This window comes from Scophthalmus maximus, chromosome 13, assembly GCF_022379125.1.
Source record: "Scophthalmus maximus strain ysfricsl-2021 chromosome 13, ASM2237912v1, whole genome shotgun sequence".
NCBI classification, from domain to species: domain Eukaryota; kingdom Metazoa; phylum Chordata; class Actinopteri; order Pleuronectiformes; family Scophthalmidae; genus Scophthalmus; species Scophthalmus maximus.
The window spans coordinates 2,171,653-2,191,110 of record NC_061527.1 but is presented as its reverse complement, the minus strand read 5'-3'; the positions used below and the strand labels follow the sequence as shown (position 1 = coordinate 2,191,110).

Genomic DNA, 19,458 nt, shown 5'->3' with positions numbered 1-19,458 from the left:
CCGCGAAGCTTATCAGAGGTGAGACACCCGGGGGAGGAGAGGGGGGGGGGGGGATGACCCTGCTGGTGGAAGTCAGAAGTGTCACACAACCGCACGTGTGGAAAGTGACGACGGCGACGGAGACAAAAACATTTCTTTGAAATGATGAAGCTTTTATACGAAGAAGCAGCTTCACAGTATAAGAAATGATGCTCGAGACAGAAGAAGAAGGGAAAAAGAACAATAATAATAATAATAATAATCTGTGAGATTAAACAGGAACAAGCTGCGCAGACAGAAGGGAACATTTGAGATTATCATCATCGTTACGTGTGTCATAAAGTATATTTACTGGGAAAAAACATGAGAATAAACATCGAGACGAAATGAGAAAAAATATCTGGAAGCTTTTCTTAAACAGAAATATGTTTTTAATAATGTTTATTTAAGGAAAAAAATACTCAATTTCAAGCAAAAGTACATGAAGAAAAATATGTATTAATTATTAAAAGTACATGCGTTCAAGGCTCCTGCTGGTGTTATGGACAATAGACAGATTACTACAGTAGAATATCAACACCAATGCAACGTTACAGATTATGAATTAAATGAACATCATATATCATCACATTCCTGTGAGCTGTATTTACCTCGTGTTATATATATTCTATAAAGTCATGATCAGATTTCTGTCAGATGAATATAGATGAAAACAAAGTGCAACAATTTTTTTTCAACAAAGAAAAGTAGTGAAGTAAAATTATGAAATCGAGAAACTCGTGAAAAGTGTGAAAGTAAAACCACTATCATTGTTATATTAATAGATCGTTACTACTCATATTGTTGTATTATGGTGGAGGTGCGATTAATTTTATGGTTTCATATTCTTTAATATTCTTTGGAATATATGTAGATATAGATATATATCTATATCTATATATATGTATAGGTGAACGTTTCAAACTTTTACTTAAGTAAGTTTTCGAAATCATGACTTTTGTCTGTAAATGAATATTCTGACTTTGGGGTTTTCATACTTTTACTGAAGTAAATGATCCGAATACTTCCACCACTAAGGAGTAAATACTTTCCCCCGGTATTAATAAGAACATTAATAATATCTTTATATATTTTCCCTTTCAGTTCATGAACAAAATCTCTTTGAAAATAACTTTTCTTCTCTGGAGCAGATTCATGCACATGTGATATATATGTTTACATATATCCAGATTTAAATTTTCATAATTGTTCCCTTCACAAAAACAAAACATTCAGCCTTCTGACGGTGTTTCTACAGGACGATACAGTGTCCGTCGGCATTCACACTGTCTATAGAAAGTCACAGTCATATTTCAAGTATCAGACAGAGCATAACATAACTGAAGGGGGGAGGAGGAGGGGGGGGGAGGAGCCCTCTGCTGCATGTACAGTACATATTTCCCTGGAGTCCTGCTTGACTGCCCTTGCATGTTGTTTTGACAGTTAGAGGCAACGACGTGATGAGCTTGAGATGATGACATAAGAAAGAACACATTTTCAAAACCCCCCACAATCATACGACTGCAACAAAAAAATACCAAATATGGATTCCACATAGAGTCGGGTGTTTCTGCTGCCGTTTCTCTCTGCAGGGCGAAAACGCATGAAGCGGCCGCTCTGGGGCTCAAAGAGGCTCCACGGTCCTCCGGGCCCGGCCCGGATCTCAGGTTCCACTGGTGATGCCGCTGCTGCAGGTGGACCTCCGGGTCAAGAGAGCCTCGACCTCCTGGTCGTCGCTGAACGTGCGCTTCCCGTACCGCTCCGTCCACCAGGCTCGATACTGGAGCGGGAGGAGGAGGAGGAGGAAGAGGAGGAAGAAGAGGAGGAGGAGGAGGAGGAGGAAGAAGAAGAATGAGGAAGACGGAGAAGAAGAAGAGGAGGAGGAGGAGGAGGAGGAAGAAGAAGAAGAGGAGGAGAAGGAGGAAGAAGAAGAAGAAGAGGAGGAGGAGGAAGAAGAAGAGGAGGAAGAAGAAGAAGAGGAGGAGGAGGAGGAGGAAGAGGAGGAAGAAGAGGAGGAGGAGGAGGAAGAAGAAGAATGAGGAAGACGGAGAAGAAGAAGAGGAGGAGAAGGAGGAAGAAGAAGAATGAGGAAGACGGAGAAGAAGAAGAGGAGGAGGAGGAGGAGGAGGAAGAGGAGGAGGAGGAGGAAGAAGAAGAAGAGGAGGAGGAGGAGGAGGAAGAAGAAGAGGAGGAAGAAGAAGAGGAGGAGGAGGAGGAGGAAGAAGAAGAAGGAGACGGAGAAGAAGAAGAGGAGGAAGAGGAAGAAGAAGAAGAGGAGGAGGAGGAGGAAGAAGAAGAAGAGGAGGAGGAAGAAGAGGAAGAAGAAGAGGAGGAGGAGGAGGAGGAGGAAGAAGAAGAGGAGGAAGAAGAAGAGGAGGAGGAGGAGGAGGAAGAAGAAGAAGGAGACGGAGAAGAAGAAGAAGAAGGAGTAGAAGAAGAAGAAGGAGACGGAGAAGAAGAAAGTGAAGAAGAAGGAGACGGAGAAGAAGAAGGTGAAGAAGAAGAAGAAGAAGAAGGAGACGGAGAAGAAGAAGAAGAAGAAGAAGAAGAAGAAGAAGAAGAAGGAGACGGAGAAGAAGAAGAAGAAGAAGAAGAGCACAGGGAGTTGTTCTTGTCAATTTGTCAAATTTGCTTTGGCGATTTCCAAAATCTTGACGTGACCCGGAAGTATTTGATGGGCAGCCACAACAGGAGCTGTTCAGATTCCTATTTGAGAGTAAGGAGATACAGACGACCCACAATTCATTGCGGCGGCGATATTTAACGCGAGGCGCCATGACGGACGTGAACGACTCGATCCGAAGTAGACGAAGATTATGAATATGGCCCAGAATCATAACACCTGACGCTGACGGAGCCTCTGCGTTTTGTTTGGTCGTCTATCTTCCTAAGTGTGTAGTTTCACCGCGACAGACGCGGCGACAACATGCGCCGCCGCGTGACGACGTAGTTTAGAGAAAGTGGCCTCGGATTCTTTTAGCGCCGCCGTTGTTTCTTTTCCTCCTTCGCGCCTCTCCTCGACCCGGGCGTTTCCCACTGGGGTCAAGGAGCAGTAGGCAGGAAGGACGATGGGACTCCACCCTGACACTGCGAAGGCAGAGAGGAGGGAAGTAACATTTGCTTTTGAGCCCTGGCGGCTCCTGACGCTACCGTCGGTTCAGTTCCCACCAGGTGCGTCTGTCAGATCATGAGACGCCGTCAGAAAAACCCCCTGACGACAAGATGTCGTTGTGCACTTTGGTCTTCTTTTTTTTTTTAGCAAAACGCAGAGAAAAAATTCAGTCTACTGAAACTACTTCAGCAGATGTCGGCCGCTGACCTTGACCTTGACCTTGACCTGGACCTTCTCCTTCTCCTTCCGCTGCTGCGGCCGAGTGTTTGAAGACCAGTCAGATTCATTTACTCTGCATATTAATAACTAGAATATCTCACAACCTCCGCCAAGGTCGAACAATCCCACACACGGTTGTTTAGGTCTTATAGTAGAAATATATAAAGGGAAAAAAAAGGGACGTGGTCGAAGAAACCTTAAATGATTTCTCATTAAAACAATGTAAAAATATAAAGATCTGTGCTTTATCCATGTTTTAGAAATGAACCAAAATGATACAGTGTTAAAGAAAGTGAAAAAAATTAATATATGTATATATATATATATATATATATATATATATATATATATATATATATACAAATGAAACTTTAATAAGGATAATGAGTAGAGCAACGTTAGAATTAAAATCACGCTGAGATAATAATAGAAATGCAGTAAAAGATATGATTATGAAAAATTATTGACAGACGTGTCCCACCAAACACCATGACGTCATCAGGAAGTCGGGTTTAGTTTTTGGCTGAATCTAGTCAGAGCCTTAACTTAGCCGTAATATAGTCGTTGCTAGTTAAAGGCCGTGTGGAGTCGAGACTTCATAGAGTCTCTTCGACGTGTTTTCAACAGATTTTTGCTGCAGTGGTTTATAGAATCATAAAAAGACAGATTCAAAAAAAAAAGGTCGGACTTTAATTTAGATTTAAAATGATGGGACGAAATGTGGAACAGCCCCTTCAGTTTTAATGTAAAAAAAAAAGTGGCGACTGACTGACAGGAGTCGTTGTGAGGATGACCTTCGTGACCTCGGGGGCAGAATATGGAATCAGGTCGGTGACATAACGAGGAGCTTCAGGAATCTGACGACAAGTTCAAATGTGTTTCCAACACGTTAACATCTCCACATGTAAATAGATATGAATTGTGTCGTCGGGGGACTTGAACCCACTTGAGGATCAAAATTAAACCTGAGCATGACCTTTGCCACGGGGTCATCTTTACCCCTTGACCCCCTCCCTCCCTCCCGGGTGTCACTCACTTCTGTCAGCTCTGCGTTTTCAAACTCCTCCAGTTGCCGCAGGAAGCCGAGGTTGGGTCCGGCGCACGGCCTCGCCGCCCTCACCGCCGCCAGGGACTCCACCCAGCCCCGTCCCGTCACCGTCATGATGTAGGCCACCACCAGGGTCACGCTGCGGGACACTCCGGCCACGCTGAGGGCCGACACACACACACACACACACACACACACACACACACACACGCAGCGTCAGTCGTCACACTCTCTGTACTGAGATTCTCTTCTTCAGTGCACAAAGAAGTGAAACCCCCACTTTTTTTCTTGCTTTTTTGATTTTGCACATTTGATACGAGAGAGAAGATGAAAGATTTTGAAATTTAACCATGAAACCATGAAGCAAACAATTATTGCCGGGCTGGTTTTTGTCTGGTCGTCAGTGATGTGGTTGAAAATGAGAACGGGGGTCAGTGAAATATGACGACCTCCAGTTATGAGACAAATATTCATGATTTAGGAGCAAATATCGGCGGCATCGTCGCCTGACGCCACACACATTAATTTACAGTATATTATGACTCATTCTCGTCATTTTTTAAATTAAAAAAAGGAACGTTTTGCAGTAAATCTTTACAAGTTGAAAAAAATGTTTTGAGTTACGTAGTAAAAAAGAACTGCTTAAAAATATAATATATTATATATATAATATATATATTAATATATATAACTAATTTGAAAAGATATATAACTATTTTGAAAGATTCTTCTTCTGCAGCATGAGATTTAAATATTACAGTTATCTTAAGACACAAATCAGGAAGCAGCAGAAAGATTTATTTGGTTGGTTGATTGATTGGTTGGTTGGTTGATTGGTTGGTTGGTTGTTTGGTTGATTGATTGGTTGGTTGGTTGATTGGTTGATTGATTGGTTGGTTGGTTGATTGGTTGGTTGGTTGATTGGTTGGTTGGTTGATTGGTTGGTTGGTTGATTGGTTGGTTGGTTTCCTCTCACCAGTGGACGAGGCAGCCTTCTCCCTTCAGCCGGGACTCGTGGATGAACGTGATGCTGTCTCTGAAGTACTGGATCCTGCGACATTATCACAAACAAACACAGTATTTAACACACATATATACATATTGCGCATACTATTTAATATATTTAATTTCATCTATGTGTTTTACATTTGTATCATACAGTGTTGTTACAACTCTGATTTTTGTAGAAACCAAAACACCAAAGCAAATTCCCTCGAATCTCACTCAGCAATAAACAAGATTATGTTTCTGTTTTTTATTAAATCTACAACATTTTGTTCCAGTCTCTCTATGAAATATGTTATTCATTTTAAATTTCACCTGATCAAAATTAATATTTCAAATGTTTAAAAAAATTGAATCTTTCCAGTAGTTTTTCTTTCACCGAATGATGCTGAACCTGAACCTGAAGACGTTATAGATGTTATGATTTTAATTTATCATACAAACATTTTTTTTGTTTAAATTCATCATCATCATTTATTAGATGCAAAATTTTAAGTAAATTAAATTTGACTTAAATTAAACTGTGAAAATCACAACTTACGATGTTAGGCTTTTCCATCAGATGTTAATTCATTCCAGCCAATATAAAAGAATCTTAAAGTATTTGTGGACCTCATACAGTACACAATGTACATGCAGTACATGCTGTACATATATATATACATATCATGTTTGAAGTACTCACAGGTTTTGCTTGGGGTGGTCGGCAGCAGATATACAGAGGTACATCATGTCCTGGAGGGAGAGGGAGAAGGTCAGACTCAAACTAAACCCTAATATATATTACATCATATATAAAATAGTATATTTCCTGTTGAACGTTACATGTGACAGTTCAGAGGGTCACTTTGTGCCAGTGCCGCCTCTAACTCACTTCCTGTTTACGGGTGTCTGGGACGGCCCCTGAGGCCCCGGACCCGCTGACCCCGCTGCTCGGTGCCCGTGTGTCAGGTCACGACCGACACTAAACCATATTCTGCTTGTGTGTGTGTGTGTGTGTGTGTGTGTGTGTGTGTGTGTGTGTGGTTGTTGTTCCTTTGCAGTGCACCTGGCAGCTGATGGTTCTTGCAAGTGGACAGAAACTACCTTGTCCCGTTATGACTGCGCGGCTGCAAAAACCCCAGAGTCCTCATGGGACAGGCACACGGTGGAAGCTGCTGCAGACTGGTCAGGTCGCACTCACACGAACCCCAGACTCACACACACACACACACACACACACACTCTCACACACACGCTTACTAAACGAACATGCGCATGTTGAAGAGGCGTCGCTGACACCGAGAGTCGTGTTTCTTCGATCTCCATGACTCAGTGATCCTAAATTTGTCAAAATCAAACCCAGACGCTCGATATGCAGAAACGTTATTATGAATAACGGCGCTTAATGTATATTCTATTTTTTTTGGCAGTACGTTAATGAGAGACACTCGCTTGTGACTGTACATTTCAACAGCCGACCTCAGAGACTCGGTCCTTCCTCTCTCAGGAACCATCGAGCTCGTCTTCCAAGAAGTCGGTCAGTCAGCACTTTGACTGTTGGGTATATGCAAATCGGAACGTCCCATCTGGCCACTCTGGGCCACGCCGGTGACAAAAAACAGACCTGAGTCATCAACCAGGCCGCGGAGCAGAAGAAGTCAGAGAAAATATACGCTGCGTCACACGTTGAAGCGCTGGAAAACGATACAAGGATCGAGAATTGGGCTTCGCTCGGCAGCTCCCGGACCAACGTCAGCGGAGTTGAGGCGCGCGACCTCGGGCCCCCGGAAGACCTCGCTGGAGCCGTTTGAGTAGTGATACCGTCGCACGAGTTGCTGTTTCTCTCCAGCGTTCAGTGAAACACACGACGTGGACGACGAGCGCGGACGGAGAAAGTGCAGGAGGGATCTCTGAACGCTGCTCTCATGCTCGCTTTCTACAAGAAAAGATGAAAGTTGTGAAAGCGGACGGCGACCTCGCCACATTCATGGCCGCCGACGCTCCAGATGTATTCAAATGAAATGACGACCAATAAGCACAAAGTTGAGCCAATGGTTTGGTGATGAATCACAGGTTTACGTGTTCGCATCAACGACGTTGAATTAACTTTCTACTGACGCCGCAGGGGAACCACGACATATGTATGATATACAGATATAATAATGATAATAATTAATGTTGCAGATGTTGATATGTTCTCGCCTCATGTAAATCAATGAGGGTGAATAACTACTTCCTGTCTCCCTGGTTCTCACAGTAGAATCGACTCGTTCCCGCTCTTTCAGTCACAGGTTTGTTTCCTTTTTTTTTTAGTTTTTGTGTCTCAATGCAACATTGAAAAAAGAAGAAAAAAAATCCAGAAACGCAGTTCCACTTTCATCCGCGCCGCAGCTGCGTCCCTAAGATTCTCAGAAAATTCGATGGGATCCGTGCGCGGCGGCACAGTAATTCAGAAAAACGACGACATCAAGTGAAACACGGTGAATTCCAAGTGGCAAATGAAAATACGAATACGAAGAGTGGGACTTTCACACCGACTCAAGTAAAGATACGACATTTCGTCCCGCTCCCTTTCTTGGATTATCCTTTTCACTACATAGACACGACGTGTAATAGTATAAAACGGGTTTCAGATGTACAGGTGAGGACGTTCTTCTTTTCCGCTCCTCTTCTGAAACTGTGATGTGCATCTTTTTGAACTTCATCGACTCAATGAATTTCGAAAACGACTTGTTTTTCACAGTCGATCACGATTGTTAGTTGCAGCCAGAGTTTGGGTCAGATTACTTTGAAATGTAGAAAGGTGCTGAACACAAATGTCACGGCAATCGTCAGCAACGTAATCCATCCATGATCATCTCATCTAATCTGAATACTTTTGGATCTACTTCCAAGTCAGACATTGAAAATGTTGCACCTTATACATTAAAGCTACAGTGTGTAATATTTAGAAGAACCTATTTACAGAAATTGAACATATAGTCCATAACTCTGTGTTCATATATGTTAGATATAGTTCATGAGGTGGGCCGACCTCCGTGTGAGTCTCCATGTTTCTACGTCGTGTTGAATACGGTCGTTGAACTAAACGTCCAGAATACGTCGCGTTCACGTCGAATTTTCAGACGCTGCCAGAAACAGGAAATGGAATCGTCGTTGCGTCGCCATAAAGTGTCCCCTGTCGGTTTGCACCTTCACCACCAAATGCCGCCAGAAAAATTACAAAAATGACACACTGGGGCTTTGATAGAATGGACGCAACCACAGAATTTTCATTTCCCCCAATTTCGTTTTTAAGTCTCTTCAAAGATCTAAAACATTTTCAATGCGAATCACAATGCGTTTATCATATTCCGCATTTACAAAACAAACAAGATTAGCAGGAGCGCTCACTCAAAAACCTTCTGCCATTTATATCGTGATTTTAAAAATTGTTATATCTTAAAGGCATAATCAAAATGTAATCATGTAATAACACCATTTTTTCAAATGTAAATTACTTATTTTTTTGTCATCTGATTACGTTATTCAGATTACAGGTAATCCGTTATTACCCAACTCTGGCTGCAGCCTTATGAAGATGTTAAATCGTGAAGATGACGTAGAGTCTTTTGGGCAGATGCCGTCACTTCACACGAATGAGTACTGTCCTGAGCAGCAGGGACATTTACGTCTGGAGCCACGTTGGGGGGGGGGGGGGGGGGGGGGTCACGGGGTCACGGGGTCACGCAGGCGACGGCTCACCTCCAGGACCGGCGCAGCTGCGTCGTGGATCGACAAGATGTGGGTGATGTTGTGCCGCGCCAGCAGCTCCGGGTCTCGAGCATCTGCGGGGTCAGAAAACAACAACAACAACAACAACAACAAAAGGCAAATACTTTGTCCGTCCAATCACAGATCATCTCACACAGGCACCAAAACCTAAATTAAGCCTTTTCTGCCCACCAACAACCACCCCCCCCCCCCCCTCCCTCCTCCCCACAGGTCTCCCAGGCAAAACAATTTTGAACTCTGGTTTTGAACTGAAAGAAAAACCGGAAAACCAATGTTTCTAAAACCGTGCAGCAGCTTGGCCCGAAGCAAGAAACAGTAACAGTTCTAATCAAATTTTGTTCTTTGAAAGGAAGCCGAATGTTCTCTGGCCGGGACAGATGTGTCTGAGGCACTTGGCTCTCATGCTTTGCAAGTTTGTGCAGGATGCCGGCGATGTCGCCTCGCCCCGCCTGCCCGGCTACACAGGACTCATCTGATCCTATTTCACATATCAATAAACTGTGAGCATGAAATAGGAGCTTAGAACAAAAAGGAAAACGTCCGAGCGGGCCGACGTATGCTCGACGCGCTCGCAGGGGAAACACACTCTCAAGTCAGCGGCGGCGTCAAGGTCACGAAGCAGCCGGAGGTGTGTCAGTCATGTTCTACATGTTGTGTGTCAGGGAGCTGACATCAGAGACCAAGTCACATCATATTTGTCCAGATGTTAGACATGTGTGATCCAGATGTGCTCTTAATATGAACATTATTACACAATAGAAATGTGTAATTTCTGTCAAAGCAGCAGTAAAACAGTAAAAAAAAAGCTAAATAGAATCAACAACAACAAGAAGATTAAAACAAAAACTACATTGTCAAAGTTTAGTATAGTGTAACATAGTATAATTAGGATCCATTACAGATTTGAAGCCCATGTGGATTAATTCTCTGGGACTGAGTTTGTCAAAGTATGAGACAAACCGTTCCAAAATTGGTCTCGGCCTAATGGACAAAGTTAAGCAACAGGAGGCTTTGATTTTAAAACTGTTAGGCGAAGCAGTTAGGCCCTTTCACGCACAAGACCCATAAAATATGACATTTTTTCGCTATGGACCAGACGCGTGGGCAAAGTTTTGTGAATTTCCCAAAGATGAAAATTTAGAGGAACAATAGCGTCGTAACACCGTTTTTGATTTGGTTAAACAGGTTAAAATCAATTTTTTTTAAATCCACCAAGATCAAAATGACTTTATCAAATGTTGAACTGATTTTAATATAGTATCAGTAGTAGTCAGTATAATATATATACAGTAGATATTTCCTGTAGAAGGACGTGAAGACACTCAGCATGAACTGTGGAAGTTTATCTTTTAAAACAAACAAGAGTTTTGAAATAAAACATTCCCATGCCCTCCATTCTGTAGAGATTGTCATCTCCATGTATAAGTTTTTCTGTAGCTATTAATAATCCGGTGATGATAATCCACTTTAAAAGAGCCAAAAACTGGCATTACAACCTTCTTCTTTAAAAAAAAATCTACAACGCAGTTCGCCGGTTACAACCTCACTGTCATGAGGATAAAAGAAGAGCAAAGGCCAAAGTTCATGTGGAAGGTGTCGGATTTCCTGATTGACAGCGAGTCCCTGAACATCGTCCACATATATATACATATTTATGTGGACACATATATACTGAATATATATATACATGTATATGTGTGTGTATACATATATATATATAAATACACACATATATACTGTATATATATGTGTGGGTGTATACATATACACATATATATGTATACACACATATATACTGTGTGTATATATATACACACACACATATATACATATATATGTGTGTATTTATATATATATATATATGTATACACACACATATACATATATATGTCTACACATATATACTGTGTATATATATACACATATATACTGTATATATATACAAACACACATATATACAGTATATATGTGTGTGTGTATATATATACACCTTTACATGCAGATTTGAGGGGGAAAAAGCAACCTCATGGTTGCATTTGCTGCAGCGTGGGACGCCCCCGCGCCCCGGGGCACCCCCTCCCACAACGATGTGCCTTGCAAGAAATAACTTCCTTCAGCTGCTGAAAGAGGTGCACACCGACCACGCACACACACACGCACACACACTCGGTTTTTTTGCATGAAAAAGAACCACACAGCTCGAATCCTCCCGCTCTGCACTGGGACCCCTCCGCTCTATAGAAACCGAGCTCAGCGTAGCATCTCACCACACGCCTCCTGCGCAAGAGGAACTGAGAACGCACATTATCCACCACATTATCCTGAAAATTAATCAGTTATTATTTTGTTCTTAAAAGAAAAAGGACGACGACGAGAAGACGGGCGGGCGGGCAAAGGAAACCACTCACCTTTGAAATTCCCCAGATACAGATTAGGCAGAACCTAAAAGAAGAAGAGAGTTTAACGCACCGAGTTGAGAAGCTGTTCAAGTCAAAAGGAATCAACCAGATTGGCATTGTTCGATGATGATGATACTGTACCTTGTTTATTCCGTTACCCATGGTCTGCCTGAGGGTCAAGGGTCACAATATTACAATCGTCGGCCTCGGGAAGCAGGAGACTCCGACTGGACCGTCCGGTGCCGCAGCAGCATTTATTGACTTGTGTCTCCCGTCAACGCCTCCCGGCGACAAGATGATGGAGTCACGAGCTGCGTCCGCGTCGCACCGTCTCCACGCCACTTCTGTAACGTTGACATCGCCGCGTGCGTCCGCTGCGTTTCTCTCCATTTGAGAAACACACGACCGCTCCGGGTGACGTAACGCGACCTCACCGCCCGGATGGGTATATTTAGACCTGGAGTGCGGGTCATGGGACCGTGGACGGGCACATACCGGGCCACACGGAGACGGTCGCGCCTGGATATCACCATCTGACACCGTGACACTGTACACACTACTGATGGAGGCTCAAAATACACTCCACTCGTGATGAATTTCAACTGTCTCAAGGTGTGTGTGTGTGTGTGTGTGTGTGTGTGTGTGTGTGTGTGTGTGTGTGTGTGTGTGTGTGTGTGTGTGTGTGTGTGTGTGTGTGTGTGTGTGTGTGTGTGTGTGTGTGTGTGTGTGTGTGTGTGTGTGACGGGGGACGTTGTCTCAATGGGTACGAGTTCCTTTCATTTAGTTTAAACCATGAGTCGATGCTCTTGAACCTGATCCCGTCTCTGTCCTTCCAGAACGTTCTTCAGGAGGTTATGTTTTCACCCCTGTCCGTTTGATTGATTGACAGAAGGATTATGAACATGGACCCATTAGGCCGGACGAATCGGCGAATCTGCGAATTTTTACCTCCTTCAACGTTTTGAGATACGCTATTGGTGAAAAGTTCCATTTTGACCAACTTCTCAGGGAACAATTCATCGATCTTGATGAAAGATCCGTCATATTTAGGGGACTGATATCAATTTGGTTGCGGGTTGATAGTATATGGACCAAACAAATAAATCAAAGTTGACGTTGGATAAATGTTTCCAAAGTTGGTTTCTGTTTCCGCTTCCTTTGCACCTCTTGTGAATAAAGATGGATGACACGATGCCTCTCAAAAGTGAAGCCAAATCGTCTGGATCGCCCCCTGGTGGCTGGCTGCAGTATGGGGCATAAACCCCGCCCCCTCCATGTTGGCATATGAAACATGGACCAAGCAAATAAATATGGTAGACGTAAAATAAATGTTTCCAAAGATGTTTCTGTCATTTTTAGGTCGTTCTTATCACACTGATGTTTTACAATGGTCATGTTTCTGATCAGTTTGGTTTTCATTAGTTATTTGATGATATAAATAAACAGGCTGAGTCATGATTTACGGCCGAGACTGGCCTGTGAATGGTCGAGGACGTGTATCGGCGCGACCTCGATACCGCGGCTCGATGCAGCGATCGCATCTGTTTCTATTGTAGCTTCGTATTTATGCGACGGGAGGAAGTGGAGTCAAATCATCCATCCTTATATAAACATTCAGTGCAATATAGGATATAGGTCAGGGAGCGCGATGTTACATCATGACTTCTTCTAACTTCACGAGTACTGCTCATAAACCTGCGTCCTACAACAACAAAGAATTTCCCCCCCGTTGTGTTTTGAAGTGTGTCGCTGCTCAGTGGACATCCAGCGCAGTGATCTGCGTTTCCAGTAAATGCTGCGACTCATCGCTTCTGAGGCCATCGAGGTATTTTTAGCCCTGCTGCTTTGTCTTGTGTCCCTCTGTGTGTGTGTGTGTGTGTGTGTGTCACAGCTCAGACGCTCTGACAGGCAGAGGAGAGTGGAGGCGTTTACAAAAAGCTGGCTGCCTCAGGGAACTAGGTCTGAACAACAAACATGTATACAGACACATTATATATATATATATAATGTGTCTGTGTATATATATATATATATATATATATATATATATATATATAATGTGTCTGTACATATATATATATATATATATATATATGATTCAACCACTGTCAAGAATTATTCACTCGTACAAAAGTGCAATAACCAACTGTACAATATTTATATTTATTCTCCATGTGCAACCGCTGCTACTGCTCTGTACATAGTATTTATATTTTGTTATATTTTGTACATACATATTGCTTTTTTAAATTCCATTAAGTGTATTTATGTATTCTGCCATTGTGGAAGGAATAAAGGTTTATCCTATTTCATCTTGTCTTAAATAGCTTGACAACCACTGGGTCACTGTGAAAGTTGCCTCAAATGAAGAAGTTATTACCCCAAAGTGCACGAGTCGAGTCCGTAACTAATACTGCCTGTCACTCAAAGATAAATGGAGGCTGTTGTGTTTCCTTATAGGTTGAAAATAAAAGATCCACAGATGTAAATACAATAGTTCAGAGAGCAAACAGGCAGAGTGAGTCAAGAACAGTTTCATTGGCTCAGTGACATCTAGTGGCGAGGTTGTGCACTGCAGCCGAATACTCCTCACTTCCCCTTCACTTCCGGCTGAGAAGGAGAACATGTGAGGTTCAGGTAGTGAAACATGAGAAGAGAAAGGTCACTGGAGTCAGTGTTTGTTCACTTGTTCACTGTCTGGGCAGCTCGGTGTGGCTCGTTATGTGCTCTATAAAGAGATCTATAACTACTTAGACTTTATCATGAGCTCATCGGTAAAAAAAAATTAAAAAACAGTCGGGGCTTGCAGGTCATTTTCTCTGCACTGTTAAAGAATCGTCTGATTCTTAATTTAAATTCTAATGAAATCCAACTTAACTCTAAGTCATTAAAATCAATGAAATACAAATGTGCTGAAGATTTCCAATATTAAAAACAACATATTTAAATAAATCTTACTGTATATGTGTATTTGTGTCCCGCACCAGTATTAATTATATTTATTCATTTTTGCTTTAGTTTAGTGAAATTATGACATTTTTTCACACCCATTATTTTATTTTTCAGGATGTATTCGTGTAATAGATTTATGTTTTGATGGCTGATGGATAAATGTCAAAAGGAAAATACATACTTTCATCATTTGTTATTTTATTTCCACACAAAAAATTCAAAAAATAAAGAAAACAATCTTATTCAGTCTGTAATTTTTTGTATTATTCTCTGTATCTGTTTTATGCCTTGTAGGGGGTAGTTCTCATTCTGCATTAGACATTTTGTAATCTTCATGTGTGATTGATTGACTCACAAATTATAATTTTTTTAAATCTACAAAAACAAAAAAGACTCTCTGCGCCGATGATGACGTCACTAATGTCGCACAATGAAAACGTGTCATAATAACTTCCATAAATAAGCGCATGCCTCTCACTGATAGGTATAAATGACAATGAGTGGATTTTTTTAATCAAAATGAATAAACATAAAATATCTTGCGTGCTGCTGCAACTGTTCGGTTCGTTTGTCTTTTTTTTCTCTCGGTTCATTTTCATAATTTTATTATTATTATTGTTGTTGTTGTTGTTGCCAATAAAAAGCGTGAAAGTGTCAAAGTGATTTCAGTTTCCTGTTTTTCCTGCAAAAAAAAAAAAAAAAAAAAAAAAGTTCCGGTGGCGGCAGTGACGCGTCTTTGCACCGCAGAGAAATGGCGTTAAAGTTTCTCGGAGGCCGATATTTCACATTCACAACCAACATGGCGGCAGTGACTCAGTCTTACAGGTAAACGTCCAGTTTCTTTATTTAACATTCATATTTGCACAGTGTTTGTGATCCGCACGAGTCTGTCCGACGTGGACTTTGACCACTGACCTCTTGTTTGTTTGGTTTCCATCCACCAGAGGGCGCAGTTTGTCCACTCGCTCGTGCAGACATTCCTAAAAAATCTCTGGGGAAACATTTTTAGTTAATGTTATTATGATTTAATATGACTGCTGTTTGAGTACAACTGTTTTTGTTTGCTTTTATCTAGTTCAATTATTTTGTGTATCGTGTAATAATTTGATTTAAAATTGAATAAAAACAATATTTAATATATGAAATGAATCCATAAGATGGAAGCATTAGATTGTCAGGAATTAGAACAAGAAACCATATGATAACATTATCTCTATAATCTGGTCGAGGCACTGGTCCATGACAATAGTTTTTTCTGAGAGCGTAATAAATATTTATATCAATAAATATACCACAGCGATTCTTTTCAAGGTTTAATGTCTACTCTTAAAAGAACTGGATAATCAATCATGGAGGGGATTTTTCCTAATAATATTACAATATTAAAACTTTAAATTTTTCAATTATCAATGCAAATACAAATCAACCCTTGCATTTATTGATTCACTTTATATCTGCTCAACCTGCAGATCACTGACCTGTGTGTGTGTGTGTTTGTGTGTGTGTGTGTGTGTGTGTGCGTGTGTGTGTGTGTGTGTGTGTGCGTGCGTGCGTGCGTGCGTGCGTGCGTGCGTGCGTGCGTGTGTGTGTGTTTCCCTGCAGCTCGTCCGCAGCCTCCGGCCGACAGCGCGTCAACGGAGCGGATCTGTACTACGAGCAGACGGGCCGAGGGAAACACGGCGTGCTGCTGCTTCCTGGAGCTCTGGGTAAATAACAACAACAACAGCAACAACAACAACATCCGTCCTCGTAATGTCAGAGAAGATTAATTCAGACGACGCCATCACGACTGGCGCCCTTTGCTTTTTTCCCGGGGCCGCAGGAAGCACGAGGACAGATTTCGGTCCTCAGCTCAAGTCTCTGGACAGGGAACGCTTCACCGTGGTCGGCTGGGATCCGCGCGGCTACGGACGCTCCCGTCCGCCGGACAGAGACTTCCCCCCCGACTTCTACGAGCGAGATGCAGCGGACGCGGTGGATCTGATGAAGGTATAAATAAACTTGGACGTTTTTCCTCTTGCAAACACGCCCAGCTACGATCCAGAGCCGCCCGGCCTCTCTGCATCTTTGCGGTTGCGGTGATCACACAGCAGCCTGTTGTGATTTATAGTATTTGTTCATTTCCTCGGCAGGCGCTGGGCTTCGGGAGGTTCTCTCTGCTGGGGTGGAGCGACGGAGGAATCAGCGCTCTGATCGCAGCGGCGGGAAACTCCGACCTGATCCGCAAGATGGTCGTGTGGGGATCCAACGCCTTCATCACGCAGCAGGACCTCGACCTTTACGACGGTACTCCGACGCTACGTGGCGGGGGAGTCGCCTTTTACACACCACTTTTCCTTGACCTCAATGGAAAACCATTATGAGGTCAAGGAAAGGTGTAAAGGAGGACTCACACTAAACTCCATATGGCGGATGTTATTGACGTGGTGACACTACACATTTCTGAAGATGGACTACAAGAAACATCTTGTAGGCAACTTGTCCCCGTGCACTTCGTAGCGGGTTGATTCATGCTGAACATGGACAACACGGTTGTCCCATTGAGAATGTTTGCTCTCGCTGCTGACCACACCGTGCGGCATCAGATGTAAATGATTCATATGTAACAGTAACTAACATGATGACGTGCGTCTCTTCTGGGTCATATTCATGCTCTTCTTCTACTTCTTCTTCTTCTACTTCGGATTTAATCGTTTACGTCCGTGCATGTTGCGTCAAGTTAAATATCGCTGCCGCAATGAATTGTGGGACGTCTCTTTGTCCTTTCCTTCCGCATAGGAAGCTCCAGTGTACCCTATGCTAAAGGAGATAGGAAAGGAAGCATTGAAGCTCCTTTCCTATGCATTCAAAGACTCCGAACAGCTCTTATCATGGCTGCCGATTAAATACTTCCGGTTCATTTCACTCAATTAAGAACCTCCCTTTGCAGATTTGACAATTCGAACGCAGGGCCGGTCTTCAATACTTGCCCTTGAGCTTTCAGTGATATAATATTATAACCTGTCTTTGTGTGATTGTGTTGTCGTCCTTGTTGCCGGGGGCCACTCAGCGGTCCGCGATGTGTCCAAGTGGAGTGCGAGGATGAGGCAGCCCCTGGAGGACGTGTACGGAGCGGAGGCCTTCGCTGACACCTGGGAGGCCTGGGTGGACGGGGTCGCGCAGTTCATCAAACGACCTGCAGGTGCTGCATTCACGCTGAAAATCATTACAACTGGCGAGAGGGAAATACCTCGCAGCTACAATGTCGTTTCTCCAGCTGCCTCGACCACGCCGAGGTTCTGTTGTCACCCTTGTTCTTTTGTTTTGTTTTTGCAAAATCTTCCCGACAGATCTTCCATGCAACTTGGTGGAGAGATGGAACACGGGCCAAGAAAATGTATATTAAGTTTCAGCGTGGATCCAGGATTTTTTTTAATCAATTTCTTTAGTGTATAGTTTTTTAAAAAACTTTTTTTAACTAATTTCGCAGGAAATAATTCACAGATCTTGACGGGGGGGGGGGCGGGAAACAGGCATATTTTGGGCCTTGGTGAAGGTTTACTCTACTGGGTGCAATTGCATTTTTGAAATACACCACTGGCCTTTGGTAGCGTGTGTTTTTTGTCGTAAATCTAAACACAACCGTGACATATTATTCATTGTTTGAAAGCTCCAAGTCTCCTGCGTCCATCTGTGCAAAGCATTGTGGGATCCTCACGTCACTGCAACAGCTGCTGACACAAAACTTTGATTTCTGCCTTGTTTGTTCCTCTGTAACTTCTGTTCAGTAACCCTTAAACTCGTTCTGATTGGTTGGTTGTAACATTTTAATAGTTACGTTTCCCCGGAGACCAGTTTAAAACATTTTTATTTTGGGTTCATAATTTTTGGGGGGACTGTTACAAAAATGGTTACCAGGTGTAAATCTCTACTACTTTTATAAACAAGGGACGAAAACTTGAGACTTTTCCCTTTAACATCCTTCTGGTTATAGGAAACATCTGCATGGAGCTGCTGCCCCTCATCACCTGCCCCACCCTCATCATCCACGGGGAGAAAGACCCCATGGTGCCCACCCTCCACGCCCAGTACCTCCACAAACACATCCAGGGCTCCCGGTGAGAAAAGCTCACACGGTTAATACTGTACAACTATGTGAAATCCATAAAATGACGCATGTGACGTGTGAATACTCTACTTTTATTTCCCCCTGTCCAATCTCCAGGTTACACTTGATGCCGGAGGGGAAACACAATCTGCACCTGAGGTTCCCTGATGAGTTCAACAAGCTGGTGGAAAACTTTCTGGAAGACTGAAACACGCTCTCACTGCAGCTTTTCACAATAAAAGATTTCATTTTTTTGTCAAATTATTCAATTTCTACCCTGCAGATTCAAAATTGATGCAATAATTGTTAAATAATGTGATTTGGCAAAAAAAACATGTTTTTTTTCTCTATTCCCACACATTTTTCTCTCTCCACCTGATCTTGTGGAGGTCAGACATGCTTTTTTTTTGCCTTTTCATTTTTAGGGATTTATTCAGGGCTCAGTAAAAAACAAACAAACAAAGAATCTCACTTTTTCTGTTAGTGCAAATAACAGCTGCTCTACTTTTAACAAATACTGGAGTACACGATCATCTCCTCCCTGTTTTACTCTCTATCATTTTTAGATTTGAAGATTTTACTAATTTCTTCAGAAAATTGTGCAGCTTAATTGTTCTATTTGATATGACTTAACATTATGAGTAATCTATCAGCATTAATAAAGTCATTATTTAAAACGTATAAGCTTGTTAGAGGGTGTACCTGATCAGAAAGTGGTTCCATGTTGATCTATGTTCAATATTTAATTCTAAGAAGTGTGTTGTCTTTATTATATTATTTTTATAATTATTTTTTAATTTGAATTGTTCTTATATGTAATATTTTTTTAATTAATTCATTAAAATTATTTTATTTTAATTTA

The 19,458-nt window shown here is 42.3% G+C and overlaps 2 protein-coding genes across 2 annotated transcripts; one reads left to right on the top strand and one right to left on the bottom strand.

Moving 5' to 3' along the window:
• Window positions 1-393: 393 nt before the first annotated feature.
• LOC118317934 (dual specificity protein phosphatase 22-B-like) lies at window positions 394-12,018 on the bottom strand. Its single transcript, XM_035647107.2, has 7 exons — window positions 11,699-12,018; window positions 11,567-11,600; window positions 9,129-9,211; window positions 6,088-6,137; window positions 5,374-5,448; window positions 4,386-4,557; window positions 394-1,798 (listed from the first exon to the last, which is right to left on the bottom strand). Exons 1-7 carry the CDS (start codon window positions 11,717-11,719, stop codon window positions 1,682-1,684), a joined length of 552 nt encoding a protein of 183 aa, XP_035503000.1. The 5' UTR covers window positions 11,720-12,018; the 3' UTR covers window positions 394-1,681.
• A 3,183-nt stretch (window positions 12,019-15,201) lies between these two features.
• bphl (biphenyl hydrolase like) lies at window positions 15,202-18,860 on the top strand. Its single transcript, XM_035648090.2, has 7 exons — window positions 15,202-15,334; window positions 16,112-16,215; window positions 16,332-16,498; window positions 16,642-16,795; window positions 17,559-17,690; window positions 18,483-18,606; window positions 18,714-18,860. Exons 1-7 carry the CDS (start codon window positions 15,261-15,263, stop codon window positions 18,802-18,804), a joined length of 846 nt encoding a protein of 281 aa, XP_035503983.2. The 5' UTR covers window positions 15,202-15,260; the 3' UTR covers window positions 18,805-18,860.
• Window positions 18,861-19,458: the final 598 nt, after the last annotated feature.

Coding starts and splice junctions, on each gene's coding strand:
- LOC118317934 (XM_035647107.2), bottom strand. CDS start 11,719: ATGGGTAACGGAATAAACAAG. Junction 11,601..11,698: donor TGGGTAACGGAATAAACAAG/GTACAGTATCAT, acceptor TTCTTCTTTTAG/GTTCTGCCTAATCTGTATCT. Junction 1,799..4,385: donor AAAACGCAGAGCTGACAGAA/GTGAGTGACACC, acceptor CTCCCGCTCCAG/TATCGAGCCTGGTGGACGGA.
- bphl (XM_035648090.2), top strand. CDS start 15,261: ATGGCGTTAAAGTTTCTCGGAGGCCGATATTTCACATTCACAACCAAC. Junction 16,499..16,641: donor ACGCGGTGGATCTGATGAAG/GTATAAATAAAC, acceptor TTTCCTCGGCAG/GCGCTGGGCTTCGGGAGGTT. Junction 17,691..18,482: donor GTTCATCAAACGACCTGCAG/GTGCTGCATTCA, acceptor TTCTGGTTATAG/GAAACATCTGCATGGAGCTG.